Source organism: Arachis ipaensis, chromosome B1 (assembly GCF_059453495.1).
Source record: "Arachis ipaensis isolate K30076 ecotype BB chromosome B1, ASM5945349v1, whole genome shotgun sequence".
Taxonomy (NCBI): Eukaryota; Viridiplantae; Streptophyta; class Magnoliopsida; order Fabales; family Fabaceae; genus Arachis; species Arachis ipaensis.
Window position 1 is genome coordinate 24,913,742 of NC_142436.1, and position 16,776 is coordinate 24,930,517.

The following is a 16,776-nucleotide window of genomic DNA, read 5'->3' on the forward strand; positions in this document are numbered from 1 at the left end:
CTCTCTACAGTCACTAACATCGTCGATACCAAAAAAAATATAAGTTTCAATCAAGTAAAATAAAATACATATAAGATAAATAGCATATATATAATTTCATTATTAATCATAGATTATAAACAAATTTCTAAAAACAAAATCTTATGAATCAACAAGTAATTTTTTAATATATTTTATTTTTTTAAAGTTGTTCAAACTTATTACTATTTTATAATATAATTTCACAAGTTATAATATGTGATATTAGCCATTGTAATATATATGAAAAATGTAACTCATTTAGTGTTTAACCACTTATTTTCGATTAATATTATTATAACAAGAATACATATGATTTTATGAGAATGATATGTGTAAACCCCGCTAAAATCGGTATATAATTAGTCAATAAATTGAATTTTCAATAGGAAAATTAAATATGCAAAACTAATATCAAAATAGGATAGAGCTCGGCAAAACGAAAATTTTTATATCAATTTCGAAAATTTAGCTCAAAATCGGACCGGAAGGACCGAACCGGTTGAATCGGGGCACAAATCGAGCATGTGGGTCCAACCGGACCCATAATATAAAGGAAACAGCAGCCTTCTTCTTCCTCATTAGTTGCTGCAACGCCAAAACAGAATTGGAGGAAAGGGAGAGAAGCTCTCAAACCCTAACCCTTTGATCCACCATAACTCCTCCGTCCGGGCTCCGATCGCCGCACCGTTCGCGGCCACGCGCTCAGCGCGTCAAGCTCTACCTTTCTATCCGAATAATTTCACTAGTAAACCTCTTATTAAGTTCAGAATCCCTATCCCTCTTTCTTTGATAAACTTGAAAATCTATGGTGAATCTTGTCCAATTTCTATGTTCTAGGTTCAAGTTAGCTTCCGGAACTTGTGGGCTCAATCTATTGAGCATATGGGTGTGGTAAGAATACCCTAACCCTAGCTCAATCTTATTTTTGGTAATAGAAAACTGAATTGGAACATATATATGTGTGTATTAGGTGTAGTTTAAGAGGGTGTTTATGCATTGGACTTGAATTTGGATTACTTGGAGCTTTGTTGGTGACAAGGCTTGCTTTTGGGCTGTTTGATTGAGCTTGGAGGGGCTGTGATTTTTGTATTGAGAGGCTGCCTTGGGTGAATTAAGTGATCGGCCAAGGTATGGTTTAAGTTTCGCACGTTTAATATTTACGGTGTTGTGAAAACTTAGGTTAGAGGAACCATAGAATAAGTTGGATTGTTTGTTGTATTTAATGATTAGCCTTGTAATGTTGTTAGAATAGATTTGTTAGTAAATTTATATATTAGAATTATGAGGTGTGAAAGTTATTAATGGTGTGCTCTTATATTTATTTATGGTGGATTAGAATTGGTGTTTGTTAATAAGGATGTAGAGTTGTGTTGTGGTGGTATTGTATATGCTGTAACTAATTATGTAATGATCGAAATTGCATGAGACCAAGTTTGGGCTAAACTTGGGAATATAAGGAACTAAACTGGAAAATTTGGGACCTTTTTGTTAAATATATAATTTATGGCAAATTTTTAAAGTTAGGTTGTTAAATCTGTCCAGCAGCAGAAAAGATCAAACAGGACAGCAACTTGTTTGTCTTGCTGCGATTTCTACGAGTTGAGTTTTGGAGCGAAACTAATTTTGTTATAAAATTTGATTAACTTGCTTTATTTCTCTAAAATTTCAGAATTTTAAGAGTTGAGGATTGGGAGCTGTGAATTTTTGAATATTGGTGGTCAAAACTGAAAAGAAACAGATTTCAGCAAGCTATGCATCAACTTCCAATGCTTGTAACTTTTAGAATTAAATAGAAATTGTGTTGCAACCAAGACACACTTGTTTCTGGATGAGCTAGGGGTTCTCAAATCAAAATTTAGCTTAATTGGAGTTTTGTAATAAAAGTTATTCCAATTGAAAGGTACTAAGCTTGTTGGTTTTTAAAACAGATTTTGTCTCATTTTTACTTAACTTCCAGGTAATGTAACACCCTACCATACTTAATCTTATGCTTAAGTCATAAGACTGAGATAGTAAGGTATTACGACCTCTAAAAATAGTAATATATATATATATATATAATAGAGAAAAGATACTTAACTAGGAGCCTTGAAAAATGGGTAAAACAAAATCGCAAAACAAAAAGCGCAACGCTCAGGAAAGGATTACTTGCGTGCTAAGAAACCTAATAGGAACATGATAAAGTTAAGCAAAAGAATAAAGGAAAGCCAAGGAAACAGCATAACTAGCCCCTGACTTAGCCTGCGAAGCTAAGGCTGGCCAGAGGATATATATATATATATATATACATATGAACATACATAGGTATCCCCAAAATATACCAAAATACCAAAATAAACTCCTATCTCTCCCTCAACCTCTAAGAGGAGCAGCATACATAAGTTACTTGGAGAGTAAGCTAAATACATATATACATATATACAAATAGAAAACCAAAATACACCCAAGGACTACTTCGCTTCCCAGGATCCAGACGCCTAGCGAGGAGCCTCTCGACCTGCATCTGAAAAAACAACAATACAATATGGAATGAGAACCGGAGGTTCTCAGCATGGTAAAAGTGCCACGCGCATAATAAATACGGTCCTGAGAATGTCATAGGCAATCCTAGAACTCCGTTATTCAATTATCCAACTTAAGTACTAAACAGAAGCCATAAACAGGGGGAGGTATTCTAAATCTACCTAACTTACTCAAGTTCAAGCTTAACCTAACACCAAACCATTTCCTCCGTTTCCTCCATCCTTTCATCATTCAGAATGCAACAGAAACAAGCAACCAAACAAGTTCACGCACAAGTAATGATCAAATAGTACAAATAGCAAGTATAACAAATAGCAGGTAATATATATCACTTAGGCATACCCAGAAAATGCATAGCAATCAATACAAACAAATGCATATGATGCATGCCTGTCCTATGGCTGATGGGGCCCATCTGTCGGTTATCCAGCCAACCCGACAAGTTCGAAAACCTTAGACTGTCCCCCGTCGCGCATCCCCAAGAGTCTATGCATAGAGTTCACATTCATATTTCATAAAATCACTCAATGGGGGCTATCCATACCCGGGAATTTATACGTGCCCGGTCACCCTTACGACGTAGGGTTAACAGAGTATCGAGAATCAACTGGAACACGTGGTGGCGAGCCACGGTTTTTACCCAGGGAAACTCGTATCTCAGATATCATCATTCAAAAGCCATTTCATAGTCATAATCATTATTTAATCATTTATCAAGCCATGACATATTAACTCCTTTTATTAACAACCTCCCTTTCACATTTTTCATCGTCATTCCCTTATAATTCATCTTGATTACCCTTTCCGGGTCCTGACCATCAAACTCTTCTCATCCTTCTTAATATCAAATAATCTTAAAATCAACCCAACTCTAACATTAAATCAATCACATCACACGAGGATTAAACTTTAACTTCTCGAACTCATGACTATCACTAAGACATCCTCGACACTCTATTTTCTTTTCTGTTTCTAATATAGCAAATAAACTCGGAATTGCACAAACTTTATGTCCAGGCGTTCATATTGAAATAAGCTTTCTAAAAAACTAAATATCATAATTTTTGGATTTTTCTAGCCTCAGGAATAAAGGAAAAACCGTGACTGCTCTGCAGTGCATAAAACCAGAAAAACAGCAGCAGCATGTGATATTCAAAATTCAATATAAAATTCAAGTTAAATCCAATTACTTTGAAAATTAATGTAGTTAAACTTTACTCATCCAGGTTTCTTTCTCAATTGGTTCTGAGTCAAATGCGCGACGGGGGACAGTCTAAGGTTTTCGGACTTGTCGGGTTGGCTGGATAACCGACAGATGGGCCCCATCAGCCATAGGACAGGCATGCATCATATGCATTTGTTTGTATTGATTGCTATGCATTTTCTGGGTATGCCTAAGTGATATATATTACCTGCTATTTGTTATACTTGCTATTTGTACTATTTGATCATTACTTGTGCGTGAACTTGTTTGGTTGCTTGTTTCTGTTGCATTCTGAATGATGAAAGGATGGAGGAAACGGAGGAAATGGTTTGGTGTTAGGTTAAGCTTGAACTTGAGTAAGTTAGGCAGATTTAGAATACCTCCCCCTGTTTATGGCTTCTGTTTAGTACTTAAGTTGGATAATTGAATAACGGAGTTCTAGGATTGCCTATGACATTCTCAGGACCGTATTTATTATGCGCGTGGCACTTTTACCATGCTGAGAACCTCCGATTCTCATTCCATATTGTATTGTTGTTTTTTCAGATGCAGGTCGAGAGGCTCCTCGCTAGGCGTCTGGATCCTGGGAAGCGAAGTATTCCTTGGGTGTATTTTGGTTTTCTATTTGTATATATGTATATATGTATTTAGCTTACTCTCCAAGTAACTTATGTATGCTGCTCCTCTTAGAGGTTGAGGGAGAGATAGGAGTTTATTTTGGTATTTTGGTATATTTTGGGGATACCTATGTATGTTCATATATATATATATCCTCTGGCCAGCCTTAGCTTCGCAGGCTAAGTCAGGGGCTAGTTATGCTGTTTCCTTGGCTTTCCTTTATTCTTTTGCTTAACTTTATCATGTTCCTATTAGGTTTCTTAGCACGCAAGTAATCCTTTCCTGAGCGTTGCGCTTTTTGTTTTGCGATTGTTTTACCCATTTTTCAAGGCTCCTAGTTAAGTATCTTTTCTCTATTATATATATATATATATATTACTATTTTTAGAGGTCGTAATACCTTACTATCTCAGTCTTATGACTTAAGCATAAGATTAAGTATGGTAGGGTGTTACATTATGGTATCAGAGCAGTTCGTTCCTATAGAGCCTGAGGGACGGACTGATTATGCCTCTGGACATACTCTGGGTGTCTATACATGCTATTTAGGGTATCTAACTGATATATAAGGCATGAATGCTCATGAGCATGCATTTGGAACTTTGAAATACTAAACTAGAGATATTGAGACTGATCACCTTGATATCACTTGTTTGGTGTGAACAGGAACCAAATGGCGTCTCGTGGGCGCGGTCGTGAGCGTAATCGAGGTCAAGGATGGAGAGCTAATGAGGTAACCATACCAATAGATAGTTTGACCGATATCGTGATCGCAATGACGAGTGTTGCTGCTGCCATTGGTACTATTGCTGTCGCGACCATCCGAGTAATGGATGGGGTGCAACCACAAGTTGGAACTGGCAACAATGATGATAATGAATATGAAGGTGGACATAATGCTCCGAATACAGGGGTACCACTGAGTTATCTGGAGCAGGTTAACGTGGGTCAGGCAATAGGAGAAAGCTCAAGGAGGGCTAAGGTAGCAAGAAGTGATCACCGAGAACCCTTCACAAAGAAAAAGGGAAAGATTACGCCGAGGAGCCAAACTTTCAAAAAGAATCGCTTTGTCGCTTCACATTCTCAGCGCTGGAGCAATGACCGAAGGAACGATAACCGTCTGGATCCGAATGCTGAACGGAAAACTAGTACTCAACTGGATAATTTAAGGTGCCCAAGGTGCAAGAAGTACCATCCAAACAGACCGTGCAGGGTCGGATTAGGCATATGTTACAAGTGCGGGAGACCAGGGCATATGTCTTGGAATTGTCCATACAAAGAAAATCGGGATGCAACTGAATTTAATTCTCATAGCCGAGGTAATTTTAAACCATCAGTTGAATTTCTAATTTCCTTGCATACGGTTAATATGTAATACTCATTCGTGATGTATAACAAGTTTCAGTAATCATGAGGTCCAAGTCGATAATTAGTCAAAAACTATTAGTTATTGAGACGGAGTGACACTTAGCTACCTTAGAGGGGTGGTTAGACTTTTGAAGGTTAAGGATTAAGTAACGTAGTGGAAGCAGGTTGGACCATATCTAAGAAATCAGGAGTGTTGAGGGTTACGCAGAGTTATTGTTTGGAATTCAGTGATGGTGAAACTTTGAGGAAGAGGAGTAGAGCGAACACAACCTTTAGATGTTAATTGTTCAGAGGTAAGTGGAGATGAAACCAAATCTCTATACGAGAGAGTTTCTAAGACAATTCTTGAAGGTGTGTCAAAACTTCCATTCCAGAGAGAAAGCGAGTTTGCGATAGGCTTAGTACCGAAAACCGGATTAACTTCAATTGCACCACAAATGAAGACATCATTATAACCGGTAGAATTTAGGATTGAGTGGAAGGGAGTACTAGAAGAGGGAATCACCTAACCAACTATTTCTTTGTGGGAAGCATCGGTTATGCTGGAGAAGAAGGAAGAAAACGATAGGAAATCTTATGCAGAGAGAGTGTGCTAACGAACCTTCGCGACCCGATCTAATTCTTCTTTTGAAACCTGCATTGACATTCGATCCGGAGCTCTTCCTAAATAGCTTGACTACCTTTCTAACTTTACTCCTTGTGCGCATGAATATTGTTTCTTCCAGGATGAGTCTGAGCTTGTCTTGGTATAAGCGCGTAATCCTTGAATCTTGTATGCTCGCTATGACTAGAGTTGCCCCTATTCGCAAACCATGTTCTTCAGAATCAGCTGAGACTTCTTTGACTCTGTACGCTCTGTTCTTCCTACAAAAGGTCTCTAATTTGAACTCTTTTCTTGAGATGCACCCAGGTTTCTCTCCTTGTGTATTCTATCATTTCGGTATAATCCTGATTAACCGTGTACAAGATTTCCTTTCTAACTCATTACGAACACCGTTTGTATTGCTCATTCATTTTTCGAGCTTAATGTCCTTTTGAAAATCAACTCGAGCCTATATTAGTATCACGTATAAAATATAGTTGTGACTGTGGAGATGTTGATTCCTTAAGAGCATGACTTTTGGATACGGAAGATGAAGCAGGTAAGCGTGCGCCGTCAAAAAGAGTTTTGGAGCTTTAAATTCTTGTCGACCACAAAGCCTATGATTAGTTTAATGCGCTAGAAATACACCGGTTACATAGATACCCGAATATGAAGAGAGCTTTCAAACTCCAAGAGAAGGATTAACCCCAAATCCAGTAATTAGAATACCCGAACTTATTTAACAACTCGGAATTAGTGCGATACATTACCAGAGGGGTTTAGGATACGTGTAAATACAACATCATGAAGTGGTAACGGATGCCCTGAGTAAGAAGTTTCTGGGAAAATGCTTGGATATAAATTTCGGAGAAAGGAAGGCTAGATAAGTTGGAACTTTAAATTGGATATTAAGGGAATAGCTAAAGGAGTCAAACTAAATCTATTGCGGTTTTAACACATAGCAAAGACGAAATGCAGGAAGCGTGAGGGGACGATAAAGACCTACCGAGGATGTCGAAGTCTGGCAAATGAAAGGGAACTAAGAAAGATTTATATGTTTAATGTCGAAATAGAGATCGTAAAGTCAAAGACTTATGGAATGCAATAACGGTGATAAGGGGCTACTAAGAGTACCGAAGCCGGTTGAATCCAGAAGACACCAAGAGAGGGTTATGTGTTGAGGTCGGAAGTTGAAATAAGAAATTGTTGTTCGAAGCTTACAAGAGAAAATTTTTGAAGTTACCTTGAGATTTCTAAAACATACCACGAATCAAAGAAGATATTTTGAGCAGACAGAAATGAAGAACGAGGTGGAAATCTATGTGATTACAAGTTTGACGTATGAGAAAGAAATGAAAGACCACCAGAAACTGTTTGAAATGCTACAACCATCGAAGGTTCTACATTAAAGATAAAAGAGAATAGCCATCGATTTCATAGTAGGTTGCCGAGGACTAGGACAAAAGGTGATACTGTCAGGGAATCGTGGACCAAGTGATCAAGTCCATTTTGCCCATCGGAGTAAACTACTTATCGGGAATATCGAAGAGCCTATACATCAGAGAGAAGGTGAGACTTTACAGTATGCTAGACACCTTTGAATTAACCAAAAACTGGAATATCAAACGTCTTAGTTCCTGAATTTGACAGCCGAAACAACAGAGGAAGAGTTACGCAAATCTAAGTTAGAATTCTCACTATGAAAGCCGACAAAAGAGTTAGGTGGATCTAAGAAGAAGACTTCTCAAGTTGGAAGGAAGGGGATACCTATTTCTGAAGATCACTTCAATGAACTAGAATCGGATGATCAATCAAAAACTAAAAAGCTAAATGCCTATCACATCGGACAAGTGGCGTATAGGATCGCTTTACTACCACATTGTTTGAACCTGCATGACGTGTTTCACATATCGCAGCTTCGTAAATACAATTTTGATCCTAGTCATGCCCTAAAGCCGGAATTAGTTCAAGTGAGAGAAGATCTGACGTTTCCAATAACTCTCGTTAGAATTGATGATACTAGCATTAAGCGTTTACACGGGAAAGAGACTTTCTTAGTGAAAGTAGCTTGGTGTTGGGCTGGTATTGAAGAATATACCTAGGAGCTTGAGATAGAGATGCGGAAGGACTACCCACACCTCCATTCAGGTAACGCACTCTGAATTTTGAGGACAAAATTCCTAATTAGGTGGGTAGGATGTAAACCCCGCTAAAATCGGTATATAATTAGTCAATAAATTGAATTTTCAATAGGAAAATTAAATATGCAAAACTAATATCAAAATAGGATAGAGCTCGGCAAAACGAGAATTTTTATATCAATTTCGAAAATTTAGCTCAAAATCGGACCGGAAGGACCGAACCGGTTGAATCGGGGCACAAATCGAGCATGTGGGTCCAACCGGACCCATAATATAAAGGAAACAGCAGCCTTCTTCTTCCTCATTAGTTGCTGCAACGCCAAAACAGAATTGGAGGAAAGGGAGAGAAGCTCTCAAACCCTAACCCTTTGATCCACCATAACTCCTCCGTCCGGGCTCCGATCGCCGCACCGTTCGCGGCCACGCGCTCAGCGCGTCAAGCTCTACCTTTCTATCCAAATAATTTCACTAGTAAGCCTCTTATTAAGTTCAGAATCCCTATCCCTCTTTCTTTGATAAACTTGAAAACCTATGGTGAATCTTGTCCAATTTCTATGTTCTAGGTTCAAGTTAGCTTCCGGAACTTGTGGGCTCAATCTATTGAGCATATGGGTGTGGTAAGAATACCCTAACCCTAGCTCAATCTTATTTTTGGTAATAGAAAACTGAATTGGAACATATATATGTGTGTATTAGGTGTAGTTTAAGAGGGTGTTTATGCATTGGACTTGAATTTGGATTACTTGGAGCTTTGTTGGTGACAAGGCTTGCTTTTGGGCTGTTTGATTGAGCTTGGAGGGGCTGTGATTTTTGTATTGAGAGGCTGCCTTGGGTGAATTAAGTGATCGGCCAAGGTATGGTTTAAGTTTCGCACGTTTAATATTTACGGTGTTGTGAAAACTTAGGTTAGAGGAACCATAGAATAAGTTGGATTGTTTGTTGTATTTAATGATTAGCCTTGTAATGTTGTTAGAATAGATTTGTTAGTAAATTTATATATTAGAATTATGAGGTGTGAAAGTTATTAATGGTGTGCTCTTATATTTATTTATGGTGGATTAGAATTGGTGTTTGTTAATAAGGATGTAGAGTTGTGTTGTGGTGGTATTGTATATGCTGTAACTAATTATGTAATGATCGAAATTGCATGAGACCAAGTTTGGGCTAAACTTGGGAATATAAGGAACTAAACTGGAAAATTTGGGACCTTTTTGTTAAATATATAATTTATGGCAAATTTTTAAAGTTAGGTTGTTAAATCTGTCCAGCAGCAGAAAAGATCAAACAGGACAGCAACTTGTTTGTCTTGCTGCGATTTCTACGAGTTGAGTTTTGGAGCGAATCCAATTTTGTTATAAAATTTGATTAACTTTCTTTATTTCTCTAAAATTTCAGAATTTTAAGAGTTGAGGATTGGGAGCTGTGAATTTTTGAATATTGGTGGTCAAAACTGAAAAGAAACAGATTTCAGCAAGCTATGCATCAACTTCCAATGCTTGTAACTTTTAGAATTAAATAGAAATTGTGTTGCAACCAAGACACACTTGTTTCTGGATGAGCTAGGGGTTCTCAAATCAAAATTTAGCTTAATTGGAGTTTTGTAATAAAAGTTATTCCAATTGAAAGGTACTAAGCTTGTTGGTTTTTAAAACAGATTTTGTCTCATTTTTACTTAACTTCCAGGTAATGTAACTTTTTCATTAAAAATGGTATTGACTCAGAACTAATTGAGAAAGAAACCTGGATGAGTAAAGTTTAACTACATTAGTTTTCAAAGTCATTGGATTTAACTTGAATTTTATATTGAATTTTGAATATCACATGCTGCTGCTGTTTTTCTGGTTTTATGCACTGCAGAGCAGTCACGGTTTTTCCTTTATTCCTGAGGCTAGAAAAATCAAAAAATTATGATATTTAGTTTGTTAGAAAGCTTATTTCAATATGAACGCCTGGACATAAAGTTTGTGCAATTCCGAGTTTATTTTCTATATTAGAAACAGAAAAGAAAATAGAGTGTCGAGGATGTCTTAGTGATAGTCATGAGTTCGAGAAGTTAAAGTTTAATCCTCGTGTGATGTGATTGATTTAATGTTAGAGTTGGGTTGATTTTAAGATTATTTGATATTAAGAAGGATGAGAAGAGTTTGATGGTCAGGACCCGGAAAGGGTAATCAAGATGAATTATAAGGGAATGACGATGAAAAATGTGAAAGGGAGGTTGTTAATAAAAGGAGTTAATATGTCATGGCTTGATAAATGATTAAATAATGATTATGACTATGAAATGGCTTTTGAATGATGATATCTGAGATACGAGTTTCCCTGGGTAAAAACCGTGGCTCGCCACCACGTGTTCCAGGTTGATTCTCGATACTCTGTTAACCCTACGTCGTAAGGGTGATCGGGCACGTATAAATTCCCGGGTATGGATAGCCCCCATTGAGTGATTTTATGAAATATGAATGTGAACTCTATGCATAGACTCTTGGGGATGCGCGACGGGGGACAGTCTAAGGTTTTCGGACTTGTCGGGTTGGCTGGATAACCGACAGATGGGCCCCATCAGCCATAGGACAGGCATGCATCGTATGCATTTGTTTGTATTGATTGCTATGCATTTTCTGGGTATGCGTAAGTGATATATATTACCTGCTATTTGTTATACTTGCTATTTGTACTATTTGATCATTACTTGTGCGTGAACTTGTTTGGTTGCTTGTTTCTGTTGCATTCTGAATGATGAAAGGATGGAGGAAACGGAGGAAATGGTTTGGTGTTAGGTTAAGCTTGAACTTGAGTAAGTTAGGCAGATTTAGAATACCTCCCCCTGTTTATGGCTTCTGTTTAGTACTTAAGTTGGATAATTGAATAACGGAGTTCTAGGATTGCCTATGACATTCTCAGGACCGTATTTATTATGCGCGTGGCACTTTTACCATGCTGAGAACCTCTGGTTCTCATTCCATATTGTATTGTTGTTTTTTCAGATGCAGGTCGAGAGGCTCCTCGCTAGGCGTCTGGATCCTGGGAAGCGAAGTAGTCCTTGGGTGTATTTTGGTTTTCTATTTGTATATATGTATATATGTATTTAGCTTACTCTCCAAGTAACTTATGTATGCTGCTCCTCTTAGAGGTTGAGGGAGAGATAGGAGTTTATTTTGGTATTTTGGTATATTTTGGGGATACCTATGTATGTTCATATGTATATATATATATATATATATATATATATATATATATATATATATATCCTCTGGCCAGCCTTAGCTTCGCAGGCTAAGTCAGGGGCTAGTTATGCTGTTTCCTTGGCTTTCCTTTATTCTTTTGCTTAACTTTATCATGTTCCTATTAGGTTTCTTAGCACGCAAGTAATCCTTTCCTGAGCGTTGCGCTTTTTGTTTTGCGATTTTGTTTTACCCATTTTTCAAGGCTCCTAGTTAAGTATCTTTTCTCTATTATATATATATATATATATATATATATATATATATATATATATATATATATATATATATATATATATATTACTATTTTTAGAGGTCGTAATACCTTACTATCTCAGTCTTATGACTTAAGCATAATATTAAGTATGGTAGGGTGTTACAATATGATTATCTAGGAATTTACTAAGTGGCTAGAGTAGTTTCACATCACAAACCAACAAATGCTAGCAATTAAAATGATAAAAAAAGACCAGCCAAATGGATATTTATTGGACTACTTGTAATTTGGGACTAAATGAGGATCTGTAAAATTTTTACGGATAGAGACCTGTCCACGTGAAATAGATTGAGATGGGACATAGGTACCCTCTTCAAGAGACCCGTTATATATATATATATATATATATATATATATATATATATATATTAGTACACAAATAATAATATCTAACATATAATTTAATTTTTTTTAATAGAGCTAATGTACAATTTATTAAGAATTTTTAACTCAATTTTTGATAATTGAAATTTAAATGCTAATATTTTACATCTAACTAATTTTGTTTTTGCTATTAATTAAAATTTTAAAAAATATGAGTTATTAATCAAATTTAAATTTAAATTTGTGTAAGAAAATATTTTGAATTTTTTCACTAACCAGAATTAATTTTAAAATAAAAAATTATTCTGTACATCATATTATAATATATTGTAATCATTCATTTTTTTAATGGCAATTATTGTCAAATAAAATTAATAAAAATAGAGAAAAATATATTTACCAATCTAGGAATAATAATTCATTTTTCAATAGAATAAATTATATATTGAATAACAAAAGTTATTATAGTTTTTTTTACATAAACTAATACTCAACGACAGTATTTTGGTAATATTATTAAGAAATATTAATAAATCTAATAGCTTTTGCAATGACATAAGTTTATAAGTTTAGAAGTTTGAAAGTCATGTCATAAAATATAAAATTTTAATCGGTAACAACGTTGATCATATTGTTTGACATCATTTGAATGAATATGATATTAATAAATAAAACTGTCACATTTAAATTTTAACAAAGGCAAATCTCCATAAGTATGCTATCATCAATGAGAATTGTTCTACTTTCAAGACAAATACTATTTTCTTTCACTGTATTTTTCAATTCAGTAAGTCGAGAACTAATCTTTCACGGATTGAAGCTCCATTTATTAACGGTCTGCCGCTAGCCAATGAGTTATTAGGTACACAAGATAGAATTCGAAAACTCTAATACTTTAGACAAGTGAGATGACCACTCAACCAATCCAAATCAGTTAAGACAAATACTAATTATTTTTAATATTTTTAACATTAAAAATAATTAAACTTTAATTTTAATTATAATTTTATAAAATATTTATATTAATAATTATTATATATATTTTTTGTTTAATCTCTTTTAATAAAAAATTTATATATTTTTATTAATTATCCCGTATAATGTACGGGAACATATACTAGTATAACCAAAACGCGTCATATTAGCTCGAATGTTACTAAGAATAAAGCATCTCATTGCTAAAATGTATTTATTTATTTATTTATATCGGCTAAAATCAAGCTTATCAACATATATTTCAAAATATGATTCTATAAAATATTTATATTTACAAAAGCTTATAAAATATAAGTAATTGAGTAACGTGTAGTTAAAGAGTGCATAAAATTAAAGAGTGTTAGGGCAAGTAATTTTTGGTATTTGTGGCTATCAAATAGCCATTAATAATGATTTTAATGGTGTAAGATTGGTGTGAGATTTCATCCAATGACTTACTTTTTTTGCTGATTACATGTTGGCCAGAATTTAAAAAAGTTGCTGGTCCTAAACTTTTCCCATAAAATTAAGCAAGTGTAGTTTTTTTTTTTCTAGTCACTGAGATATATATTGATAGTTGAACTAATAATGAAAATACACAACAGTGAAGCATAGTAAGAAACAATCAGGGCAGGAAGAGGAGATGAGAAGTTTGAAATTGGAGAGAAAAAGAGCATTTGCAGGAGAAACAAACAGTAAGGTGTGACCATCAGAATCGGAGAATGGCAAGTGCAGGTGGAGCAGCACCGCTTTGGAGGACGGCTGGGATGATGTACATAACATATTCGAAGATATGCGCAAATCTGGTGAGAAACTGCCTCAAGGAGCCCTTCAAAACCGAAGCCATGTCCCCCAAGAGGCTCCATTTCTCCCTCTCCAAGTGGATTGACGGCAAACCCAAAAAGCCCTTCTTCTTCTTCTTATTAATTAGATCTATCAATTATTTGTTCCAATAGATATTATTAAGTTGGTTTTCTGTTGCCTGATCAATGTGTTATTTTTCCAATCAGCTCTTCGTTCGGTGGCCACGGAGCATTGATCAGTAGTTATTGGAAAGCTTTGTAGGTGCAACCATTTGTCATTTTGAACCTAGACGTTTAAACACTCTTCTTTTACCCGGTTCTCCATATTTTTTACATGGTTGATCCTGTAGTAATTGGAGCTTGAACTTCTGATTTGGGTCCCTGTTATGAGAATGCTTCTCAGCTAGAAGTTAAGTTGGGTTTTTACATGAAATAATAACAATACTTCTACTCGTTTTGATATGAATAAGCTTACAAAAAAAAATATGTGGAAAAGTCTGGTTCCTTCCCAAGTTGAATTGCTGATGTGGTTTGTTATTTTAAGGATAGATTATGTAAATTTTGGATAGTTCCGGGTCTCATGTGACACTGTTGGAAGAAGTTGTGGGGAATGATATTGATGGAGTGGAATGTGTACAAAGGAACGCTTTGAGGCGTGGATGGAAAGAGGGGGGAGGAAAGATGTTAAAGAGGTGTGGATGATTTTATTATTCTTGGTAGCCTGGTGTGGATGGTTTGTGGTGTGATTTTGATTGAGCTTTTGTTGTTTCTTTGTCTTCTCTGTTTTGGTGTAGTTTGACTGTTTTGTTGCTGATGTTTGTAATTGCCTCACTCATAAACTGTTTCTTGTGAGGAAAAAACTATCGAAAAAAAATAAAAACTGGAAATAAGATCCATGAAATAATGAAGACGACATGTTTGATAATACATTTTACTTGGTTGATCTCTTGATTGTAGTATACTAATATGTTGACATGGTAGTTAGCACATGAATTTATTATGATGTGAATTATTATGCCCATCTACACTGCTTCTCTTGTGTCTTCGTACCCGTTAGTTGGACTTGTCGAAAAATAAAAAATTTCAATTTATTTAACCTTTCTATAAGTATTTTAGCAGTTTTCTGTTAAAATAATTTAATAAAATCACAAAAATGACCATATTAAACCCCAACAACAGGTATAGTTCATTCCTTTCTATAAAATTCTGATTGAACCACTTAGGTTTGAGTTATAGTACTACGAATTTTATTAATTCAGTCCAACTTTAGCTAAAGTACTGTGTGAAATGGACAGAGGTTTTCTTATAAGATTTTTTTTTTCCAAAACTCAAACATAAAACTATTGATTAAGAGATAAAAGTGCTTATTACTTTGACTAATTTCATATGGAAAAGTATGAGGAGCCAATGGAATATTTGTACAATGCGTACAATGAAGGTTTAGGGAGTATTAGAGATATAATCATTAGTGTTACCTTTTTCCATCAGCTGAAGCTTTTGGGATGAGTGGTATCATGACATGGTATTAGAATTCTAGATCCGAAAGGTCAAGAGTTTGATCCTTGGTGAACCCAAAAATCAGTTTAAACTTTTGGGAAGATGTTTATTATCCCTAATACTCGGATGATTATTCTAGATAGTATGTGGGATGTTCATTTTGTAACTCATATAGTGCATTGTACAAATAAGCCATTGTCTCCCTAGCGGGACTCATTTCATATTAGTAGCTTGTTATGGATTTGGTGAAAAGGAATAAATTAAAAGGGTGGGATATCATCTTTTCTCATATATATATATATATATATATATATATCAAAAATACTATTTGTACACTAAAATTAGCTATTAAAATCAGCCACTAATATATTTGTGTATAAGTATATGTGTAATTTAATTTATTTTTAATGTGTATTTATATTCTAAAATGTATTTTATATTAATGATTGATTTTGATGGTTAATTTTAGTGTACACATAGCATAGTTTTATATATATATGTGTGAGAAAGAGATGGGTTCAAATGGAATCAAGGATTTTTCATTACTTACTTGGTCTAATGAATGAGGACCAGAGGAAAGCAAATTTAGCAGATTTACTTTTCATACATACATGATACATAAGCTAGCTTTAGCCTGGTCAACTTAGATAGCACTACACTACATGACATTATTCTCCTAAAGAGTAAGGACCATATAATCTATGGAACAATACAATATCTTATAGTAATAGTTATGTGAAGACTATCTTTTAAATTAGAGCCCTTTGGCATAAAGAAATCTTCAAGCAAAAAGGTTAATAATAGAGATCAAGTGGCAGTGTAGCATATAAACAGTGTTGGTTTTCGTATTTAGAATACGAAATAGATAGAAACACATTTTTTTTTATGTTGTAGACTTATAGATTATGCATTAATTCGAAGGTAAATGGTTGTCCAGTATATAGAAAATCTCCTACCTTTTTGTTCAACTTCTTATTCGAGTTTATTTGCTTTTTGAGATTCAGATTGGGTCTGATTCAATCCTATTAGGTAATTAATTAGGATATCAGAGGATTACGGCCAACTATTAGTTAGGTTGTAAAAAAGGCCAGAAAACATTAAATAATTTTTACTATCATAGTAAAAAACAAAAAAAAAAAGCCCTCTTCTGCAGTGTTTTCCTCCATTGTGTATACGCTTTTTTCCGCCATGTATGCGCTTCCTTCCACTGCGTCCTTG

General features: G+C 35.1%; 1 protein-coding gene and 1 long non-coding RNA gene across 2 annotated transcripts; both read left to right on the forward strand.

The window, feature by feature from the left end:
• The first annotated feature begins 619 nt into the window (after window positions 1-619).
• On the forward strand, window positions 620-1,542 carry LOC107617288 (uncharacterized). Its single transcript, XR_015902756.1, has 3 exons — window positions 620-766; window positions 859-912; window positions 992-1,542. It is a non-coding gene; the product is annotated as an uncharacterized LOC107617288 (long non-coding RNA).
• A 3,497-nt stretch (window positions 1,543-5,039) lies between these two features.
• On the forward strand, window positions 5,040-11,471 carry LOC148575996 (uncharacterized). The gene is made up of 2 exons (XM_088502642.1): window positions 5,040-5,685; window positions 11,446-11,471. The coding sequence occupies exons 1-2, from the start codon at window positions 5,040-5,042 to the stop codon at window positions 11,469-11,471; spliced, it is 672 nt and encodes a 223-aa protein (XP_088358768.1).
• Window positions 11,472-16,776: the final 5,305 nt, after the last annotated feature.